Below are 10,055 nucleotides of genomic sequence, written 5' to 3' on the forward strand. Positions count from 1 at the left end.
CTTGTCTCCCTTGTTTTACGCCTGTAGTATCGTGACCCTGGTTCGGGTGGCGCCCTCCAGCGACAATAATGGAAAAGTTTGTTTCCCCAAATGGATTTGATTTTCCGACATATTGGTTTATTAAGGGCACACAACGCCCGTCCACAACGGGCGCTGCGAGACTGAAAGAGCGATTATGTAATGGGAATTTGTAGAACTTAACAGCTCTCTCACTCTCTCTCTATTGTATAATCGACCGGAAGTCGGGGATGCTTTATAAAGGATATTTTTGACGTATATTTAGTAATGAACGCCAAATTGAGATCACCTTGTACCTCCCCCTTGTTCAACTGTGAAGATAACGGTATATGCTTAGTTGATAATTCTATGAATAGAGAGGTTAAGCATCCGACGTTATGAACGGGGGCCTTAATTGATAATCGTGCCAGAGCGTTGTGAAATTTCCCGTTCAAACGTCTACACGGCTTTTGCTTAAGCTCTATTGGGTTTGTGGACAGGTATTTAGCGTCCGCTATTAATTGCTTCTCCTATATATGTTTATCTAAATAGGAATGTAACTATTCTGGTAAAGATTCATCTATATTTAGTCAACGAAGATGATTTTCTCATTATGGACTTTTTAGAGTTTTCGAGTGAGTGCAAATATCGAGAATTTACGATTAGAAACTTAATTTAGAATAATGTTTCAGTTCAGTAAACTTGTTCAATCATTAACTTGGAATGCTTATCCTGCCGTATCGCGTATAGTAAGATCACTCTGACGGCTTTGGCCCCGCCTATGAGATAAAAAAAATCCTCTCTGCGCGCGCTCCCCTCTCACGTTGTTGTTTGTTAAGTTAACATATAGTTACGTCAAAAAAAAACGTCAGCCACATCGAGACGAAATTCTGTCGCGATAAGCATTCCAAGTAGAGGTATGGATTCCTGCTTCTCTCCATATGCCATAGATTTAATCAAACATTGAATAACATAAGTAGCGAATTGCTTTATTTATTGGTCAATTACGATAGTAAGTTCTTTAGAGCCGGTAGTGCTCTTCACCCTGAACACCGGTGTGCTGCTAGTCAAATACTTCTACAGGCGCTAGTAGGCCAAAAATTGACATAAAATATAATGGTATAATTTTAATATTCAAATCCATTTTTAATTTCAAAGTACCGAGAGTAACACCGGGACAAGAGGGCCCCACGATCCACGGTGGACTGCCAAAATACGACGTAGGTGACGTCGTTGATGTCAACTGCACTTCGGCCAGAACTAGCCGAGCGGCCGTTCTAAGATGGTACATCAACGGTCAAGAGGTAAGAGACAAAACGTCTTCTTTACACCCACACCATTTTATCTATAAGAGAGTAGAATTATGAGTCGATAATCTGAAGGGCAACGATTTAAAGGGTCGCTTAAGAACCGCGATAAGAAGAGGCTACGAAACCTATCATTTTGGTCCATTTCCTTTAAATCAGGAGGGGGAGCCGAGTTATCGCAAAATGAGGGGGTGGACAAAATAACCTCTTTTAAAAATTAGGAATGGATCGATCGAAAACCAAACCCTTCCAACCCAACCTGCCGCTCGAGCCATACTCTTCTTAGGCGGAGGGACCAAGTTAACTCGATAGTGTTGGGTTTTCCGCTGGTCATATATAATATATATAATGATTTTTCTTCCCTATCGGGTCCCATTTATTTAGTTACGAGGGAAAAGATAATAGATGTCACTGGCCATAGTATCAATTGCGGTTTTCAAAACCGGTTAAACGTTAGTGGGTACTTAATTTATACCCCCGTTAGTTTTATTGTACGGCCAAAGATTTATCGCAAACCCGATATTTGGTGGTACGCCGATTAATATTGTTTGAGCAACCCACAGTTATTGCTAAACGGTGAAAAATAGTTGTGTGAAACGTCCATTTGAATTTTAAAATAAACAATAGCAATGCAAAAAATATCGGAGATTATCTGTAGATGTGTTAAGGGGAGTTTTGGAGTTTTAACTAATATCTGTAAGCAGCCGTCTGGTACCCTGAAAGTGTGATAAATCACTGAAAGAAACTAAGAAAGTTTTTGAAATTAGTAATCATGAGGGGGTAGTCACTCTTAACACCTGATAACTCATTTGCGAAAGACGTTCAGCAGTGATTTCCATTGATTTTTTCAGAATGTTTCGGTGATTGTCAATGATTTATTACAATATTTCGGTTATTTCCAGTTCTTTTCTTAAGTGATTTTTGTGATTACCCCTCGAGTAAAAAAAATTATCAAGTGTAAGAAATTTTTATACTTGATAAGAATGTTTTTTATCCAATCAAACCGATCATAGATTTAGAATTATGTCGTTCCCACGTAGAAATATCACTATTTTAAACACCCTAAGTAAGTGAGAGTTATTTATTTACAGTAACCGTTCCAATCTAGAAATAACTAGCTATTTAAGTGTATCTGAAATAGAATTCCAATTAAGATATTTTACCAAAAAATTGCTAATTAATCTTAAATGGTTTTCTGTGGTCAGTCAACTTTTATTTTCGTAACCTACTCAATTTGTACCAAATCCAAAAAATGCCCCTGATCACTCTTTTCCGGTATAAAGGTAAAAAAACGGCAGACTTGGGCGGTTCACAAATCTTCATCTATGGGGATTTTCAACAGGCCACTGAAACGCGAAATCATACGAGCTAGGAATTTCTCAGATTATCTTCCCTCCAAAATATTTTGGAGCTCCAGCTGTTTATTTTCCCTGAAAAGGGGATTTTACGTGTTATAAATAAACACCTATAGGAGCAACAAACACAAGGAGAACGCAGCTAGCCTTTAAACACGCTAACGAAGGGTTGTGTACGAATTTCATTGGACGAGCGTCACGAGCCTTTACGGGCGGGAGGGAAGACAATTTCCGACGGCAGCAGGCGCTAAAGCGTCTAACCAATGAAAAAGGTACGCAAGAAAATGCACGACTTTTGACGGGTTGCGTTCTCCTTGTGTGGGGTGCTGTGTTTGTTGCTCCTAGGTAAACACTAGCCAAGGGTAGCGATGCATTCACCGAAATGATACGTTTGTTCAATGTCTTACGCAGCCAAACGCGAACCACCTGATTGGGAACGCTCCGATCAGGTATCCGGACGGAACGGAGACCTCTTCGCTGACCCTTCGCTTCAGGGTCCACCGTCACCACTTCAAGAGCAACGAGATGCGGCTCAAATGCACGGCCACACTGTCCAAGGTCATCAGCATGAGCAGCGAAGAGACGGTCATTGGATCAAATCAGCAGAGCTCCGGGCTGCACGTGCTGGAGAGCCCCTCCGACTGTAAGTCCCAACCGATTATCCTGCAGTGGCGGGGGAATCAAAGTCTTTGGAAGGGTACCCTGCTTTACCACGCTATAACTAAAACCAATTCAACTTCCAGGGTTGCCAGACGTCAGGGAAAAGTCAGGGAATTTAAAAATAGGCCTAAAAAGTCCGGGAAAGGTCAGGGAATTTAAAAATAGGCCTTAAAGTCAGGGAAAGGTCAAGGAATTTAAAAATAGGCCTAAAAAGTCCGGGAAAGGTCAGGAAATTTAAAAATAGGCCTAAAAGTCAGGGAAAGGTCAGAGAATTTAAAAATAGGCCTAAAGGTCAGGGAAAGGTCAGGGAATTTAAAAATTGGCCTAAAAGTCCGGAAAAGGTCAGGGAATTTAAAAATTGGCCTAAAAGTCCGGGAAAGGTCAGGGAATTTAAAAATAGGCCTAAAAGTCCGGGAAAGGTCAGGGAATTTAAAAATAGGCCTAAGAGTCAGGGAAAGGTCAGGGAATTTAAAAATAGGCCTAAAAAGTCCGGGAAAGGTCAGGGAATTTAAAAATAGGCCTAAAAAGTCCGGGAAAGATCAGGGAATTTAAAAATAGGCCTAAAGAGTCCGGGAAAGATCAGGGAATTTAAAAAAAAAAAAATTAAATTCGGGGAAAAGTCAGGGAATTCAATTTTACCTTGACACTTTTTTGAGTTTATTTTACTCTAGATCTATGTCAAATTCTATGATTATCATTTATTTCCTTGAGAGTTTGGCTATTGTTTTTTACTGAAATATAAGTCCATTTAAATTTATTAACTTCTGGTAAAATTAAAACATAAAATGAAAATTTTGGCTTTAAAAAGTCAGGGAAAATCGATTAAAATGCTGTTTAAGGTTGGAAAATAACCCTTTTTTTCAAACCTATTTATGCGAGTCTAGTTATACTATTCCCAACTTATTGGTAGCTCTATGCTGTCATTTTACTCCACCTCTGCCCTGGCGAATAGTTCGAGTTGGTGTAAAATAATTCCGGAAACAAAACAATAATTTTTGCCGGTTTTGGTACTTAAAGTGCGCCAATAGAAACTCGCCTTTTAAGCAGACGACTGCGACTATTTCAGGAGACCAAATCCGATGAATCTTCTTTACTCTGGCTTTTGAGGAAGAGTAAAAACTGAAGCCGTAATCAATAGTTTACGGTGCGGAGTAATTCTCAGCAACGGGAAAGGCGAAGACGCCGAAGAGTTTGATTTAGGGCAAAGGTCGTACTCCTTTAGTTCGAGAACAGGCGCATAGAATACACCTATTATAAGAAACTCATCTAGTACTTCTATCAAAGGCCTCTGGGGAGAAAAATTAGCGCGTTATCCTAAACCGACGAATCTTCGCTATAGAAGGGTTAAATCTTTACCGGTAAATGTTTAAGTAGTCTTGTATGGGGAAAGTTTTAGTCGAGCCTCATGAATATGGAAAAACCTTGGATGGAAAATAGTTATTGTTTGCTGGGAAATTAGGATAAATCATAAGACGTAAATTCTTCCAGAAAGTTTACATTTCTCGCGATACCAGTAGATTTAGGCAAATTACGGGGGTAATAGACACATCCTATATGATATTATATATAATATATACATAATATATATATAACTAAAATATCATATATTATATAACCTGTATAACATACATAATATAAACTATATAAAATTATGATATTTCCTATATAACGTATATAATATGTAAAATTTATGATATTTCCTATATAACGTATATAATATGTAAAATTTATGATATTTCCTATATAACGTATATAATATGTAAAATTTATGATATTTCCTATATAACGTATATAATATGTAAAATTTATGATATTTCCTATATAACGTATATAATATGTAAAATTTATGATATTTCCTATATAACGTTTATAATATGTAAAATTTATAATACACACTATATAAGATATTTAATATACCCTATTGAATTGAATGGAATTTATTTCAAGTGCATTGGCACAACACAAAACAATATACATTTAATATACTCTATTACATATATAATGTATCCTATATAAAATGTATAAAATATCCTATATACAATATATCCTATATATAAATATCCTATACATAAAAAAGCCTATATAAAATATCCTATATATAAGAACCTATATATAATATAGCCTATATAAAATATCCTATATATAATATAGCCTATATAAAATATCCTATATATAATATAATATATATAATACAGCCTATATAATAATCATATATATAATATCCAATATATATTATAGCCTAAATAAAATATATAATATAGCCTTCAAAAAATATATAAAATTCCCTATATAAAATATATAAAATTTCCTATATAAAATATATAAAATTTCCTCTATAAAATATATAATTTTCCAATATAAAATATATAAAATTCCCTATAAAAAATATATAAATTTCCTATATAAAATATATAAAATTCCCTATATAAAATATATAAATTTCCTATATAAAATATATAAAATTTCCTATATAAAATATATAAAATTTCCTATATAAAATATATAAAATTTCCTATATAAAATATATAAAATTTCCTATATAAAATATATAAAATTTCCTATATAAAATATATAAATTTTCTATATAAAATATATAAATTTCCTACATAAAATATATAAAATTTCCTACATAAAATATATAAATTTCCTACATAAAATATATAAAATTTCCTACATAAAATATACAATATTTCCTATATAAAATATATATAAATTTCCTATATAAAATATATAAAATTTCCTATATAAAATATATAAAATTTCCTATATAAAATATATAAAATTTCCTATATAAAATATATAAATTTCCTACATAAAATATATAAATTTCCTATATAAAATATATAAAATTTCCTATATAAAATATATAAAATTTCCTATATAATATATATCCTTTATGTAACATATTGCAAAATGGCAACCACAATGAAAGTAGGGGCTGGAATGAAATTTTATGCCTTCGTATTAACGAACCTTGTGTTTTCTTTGCAGTTCCAAACGCATCGGACAACTTCTCTGTCAACTTGGCGATAACCGTTTTGTGTTTATTCGTCGTAATCACGTGACACAGTTACTAATTAACGTATACATACGACTATTAAAACATGTATAAGATATAAACTATATAACAAAACCACAAACTATTTAATACGGACTTCCCTTAAATGTGGACGGTTTAATATTTAGTCACAGAACGATTTAGAATTTAAAAAATAAGAAATCGGTATCGATGGTCGTGTGATAGTTAACAAAAAATAAATAATCAGAACATTGACCGAAGAAATAATTAAAACCAGAAGAAATGACACTATTAAATAACTAAAAAAAGAATTGACAAAGGTTAATCGCTAATCATCTTAATAATTTCTATATCTTCAAAACAAATGTGTGCAGTGATCCCATTGCAAAATAACAAAAAAATAATTAAATTGGAAAGCTATAGTGAAACGTAAAAAAAATACGTGTAATAAACAGAGCTTCCAAAAACGTGTATAGAAACTTTTTCTTTGGAAGCGATTGCAGTAAAAATATATTAAAAATGTACGGTAGTTGAAAAAAAATAATGTATAAAATTTATATATTTAAAAACTTCAAAAAAAATGTCTGTAGGATATATATATTAAGATGATGGAGAAAGGTACGAGTACACACACAAAAACCGAAACGAAATAGTATTTACACAAGTTTTTGAATGATATATAAATAGGAAAAAAAAAAATAAAATGCCGTAAAGAATTTTTTATATTATATTTTTCCCTCAGTCCAGATATAAGGTTTTTTATTATTATTGAGAAATTCTAGAGAAGGTTATTTAAAATCTGTTTTCTCAAAGAAGGGTATGCTAAAAACCAGCGTGACTGTTCTCCTATCTATGGTCAAACAGCCATCCCGCAATCCAACGGAATAAAAATATAATAATAACATTAATAATAAAATCAGCGTCTTTTTAAAGTATTGAACGAAAAATCCAGTATCAAAATATTCTCTATCTAATATGAACAGTGTATACCAAAATATTTTACTTTATACGCGCGTTTGTCCTTCAACTATGACCTCAAACTTAATACCAAAAACTAACCAGTTCAGACTCACCATTTTAATTTTTTTTAAAAAAGAGTTTTATTGTTTGAAGTATATAATCGATATTTCAAAGGAGAGAAAAAAAAATAAAAATTTTATATAGGCTAGTTTTTATGAGAGGGGAAAATACAAAAAAAAAACATGTAAATATTCTTGAATAAAAATAAAATTTAGGGAAAAAATACTGTGGTTTCTTTGATATCTCCGCTCAAAATGCACAGCCTGTATTACTCCCCCAGGATGTAAAATTTCAAAATTAAATTTCATAAGGTTATTTTATAATTTATAAATCATATTTTCCAGATGTTATTGCTGTAAAAAGACACTATTTCATATACAGGGTGTTTCAAAATGTTATACAAAAATTTTAAGGAGTTGTAGGGGGTTTGATTTGAGAAGTATGCCTGTTTTTTCCCATTTTCCTACGATGAGTTAAAAGAGCGCCTAAAGTGTGGCCTAATAGCCCCTGGAAGTAGGCTGCAACAAGCGCCAAACCAAGCAGCGGGAAATGCGAACATTAAGGTTTGGGTTCGTGTGAGAGGTAAAAAAGGACTTTGTAAACAAATCGAGGTAACCAGCGTAAAAAGGTAACTTAAACAGTATTTGAAGTTCATGCTGGAATACCCTAGGTCACCTCCGGCCACGCGGGGGCGGAGACAATTTATAGTGACGTAGTGGAACTCAGCCGTTTATATAAGCAGTCGAAGCGTTAGTCCCTAATTAAATAGATTCATGTATTTATTTAATACTATTATTAGAATAGTTATTATAATAAAATCACAACAGAGCATTTATTGTTTCATAATAATAATATGGCAAACACTGACTAAGGTTTTCTTCCAAAGTAATGTTTAAATTTTCTAAAGCCTCACAGGCATTCGATAGAATCGCTTTCAAAATATCGGAGTTACATTCCTTCATTTTGTATTTTTATGCTCGAAATATTTATAACTTTAAACCTTATTTTTAACAAAATAACGTGAACCATCCGCGATAAATCATTTTGCTCTCGTAAACTATCTTTCCCTAAAATGACTTCATTTCCGAATTCTTTCATATTGGCTTAAAAAATTAAATCACTCGCGTGGCGCTAAAATAGGCTCCACCCCACGTTCTCCGGGAGTATTCCGTGGCTAACGATAGAATTGAATATTCTTGGTTTAAATAGATTCTTGATTATACCAAAAGTAGCGTAAGACCCAAAAGTGTGTCAGAACGGTATACTAGTTAATGAGAGTTTGTCGTAAAGTAAAAAGGGGAAACGAGTAGGTCGGAAAATACGTCATCAAAATCGAGGTACTCCAGCGCCGCCGAGTGAGGCGTTTTAGAACGTATTTCTACGGGTGAGTAAATCGCGCCAGACTATAGACTAAATATAAAGTTGCTAGTACTATTCCAACTAGTAGGTTATGTGATCTATAGTGTGACTAGGTCTCACTAGAAATTTTAATAGGCGCGAAGGTACAGCTGACACACTTTTGGGTCTTACGCTACTTCTGATTACACCTAATGGACGCTTCTCTCGTGAAAGAGATATGATTTACTTCTGCAAATACGCCGTTGAAAAATTCTTCGTGAAAACGACAAAACAGCGGTTGCTATAGCGACTAAAACGGATCTTATCTATTATTCAATATTTATTCTTGAAAGTCCACCTTTTGATTTAAGAAGAGGTGAAAATGCATCTAACAGCCCTGTTGCGTAAATTTTAAACGCGGTATATTTTTTTGGCACATTTTGGCGTTTTTCGGCCACAGACCTCCTTTCCGAAACTTTTACATTAAGAGAGTCGACTCGAATTAGACTTTAGTCCGGCCGCACTTCGACTAAAATGTACAAGTTAAAATGACAGCCAAGGGAAAAGCCTGTTGAGCGTGGCTCGATTTGAAAAAAAGGGTCAAAAAGAGGATTGGATCCCGCTTCTAAAGGAGGCTAACGCCCTACTGCCTGCTTGAGTTGTCGCGCCTTTTCCGCCGAAGTAAACAAGCTCAAAATGGGAGAATGCATATTTCGCCGAAAGCGGAGGATCTTTGAGAATATCGAAAAGCGAGCTTTTCGCGAAAACTCCGCTAAAAGGTTTTATCCCGTATTCTCCCTTTTTCCTTATCAGGCTAAAATGCCGCTGTTGCGATATTCAAGAAGTTCTTTTTTTTCACGATTTCATGAATATTAAATTGAAAACTACTTAAGATTTGTAATTATTTTATTTTGCGCTGTTTTATTTTAGGAAAACGTAAAGTAGTTTTTTTTAATTAATTATCGTTTCCTTTTCGGTATAGAAAAATCGTTGCTATAGTCATCAATATCTCCTTAATTTTTCAAATTTTAAAATAAATTAGCCTAGATTAGTTGATCTATACTTAGTTTTTAAACATTTTCCAATATTAAATTAAATATTTCTGGTTATAATTTTTATTAGTAGACCCAAAAATGTATTTAAAATCGGGGAAAATTACTACATTGAGACTATTTTAGTCTTTAGTTTTTAAACGAGCTTATATTCAGGGTCGTGTTTCTTGTCGGGGTTAAAGGTGAGTGTAGGGTATTGTTGGCTCGCGTGGCATGAAGGGCTTGCCACCACCATCCTACGCATTGTAACACGGCCACCTGTTTAAAGGCATTATAAGTCGCTAGATGACTTGGGCCTAAGGTGGTG

The 10,055-nt window shown here is 33.8% G+C and overlaps 1 protein-coding gene across 1 annotated transcript in view; it reads left to right on the forward strand.

Moving 5' to 3' along the window:
• LOC149952679 (uncharacterized) overlaps window positions 1-6,556 on the forward strand; it is a 121,119-nt gene extending 114,563 nt beyond the window's left edge. The window contains exons 6-8 of the mRNA XM_090168733.1: window positions 1,156-1,301; window positions 3,071-3,302; window positions 6,311-6,556. Coding sequence (XP_090024859.1) covers window positions 1,156-1,301; window positions 3,071-3,302; window positions 6,311-6,384 — 452 coding nt within the window. The 3' untranslated portion in view covers window positions 6,385-6,556. The remainder of the gene's footprint in view (window positions 1-1,155; window positions 1,302-3,070; window positions 3,303-6,310) is intronic.
• Window positions 6,557-10,055: the final 3,499 nt, after the last annotated feature.

Source organism: Leiobunum rupestre, chromosome 3 (genome assembly GCF_980474605.1).
Source record: "Leiobunum rupestre chromosome 3, qqLeiRupe1.1.hap1, whole genome shotgun sequence".
NCBI lineage: Eukaryota > Metazoa > Arthropoda > Arachnida > Opiliones > Sclerosomatidae > Leiobunum > Leiobunum rupestre.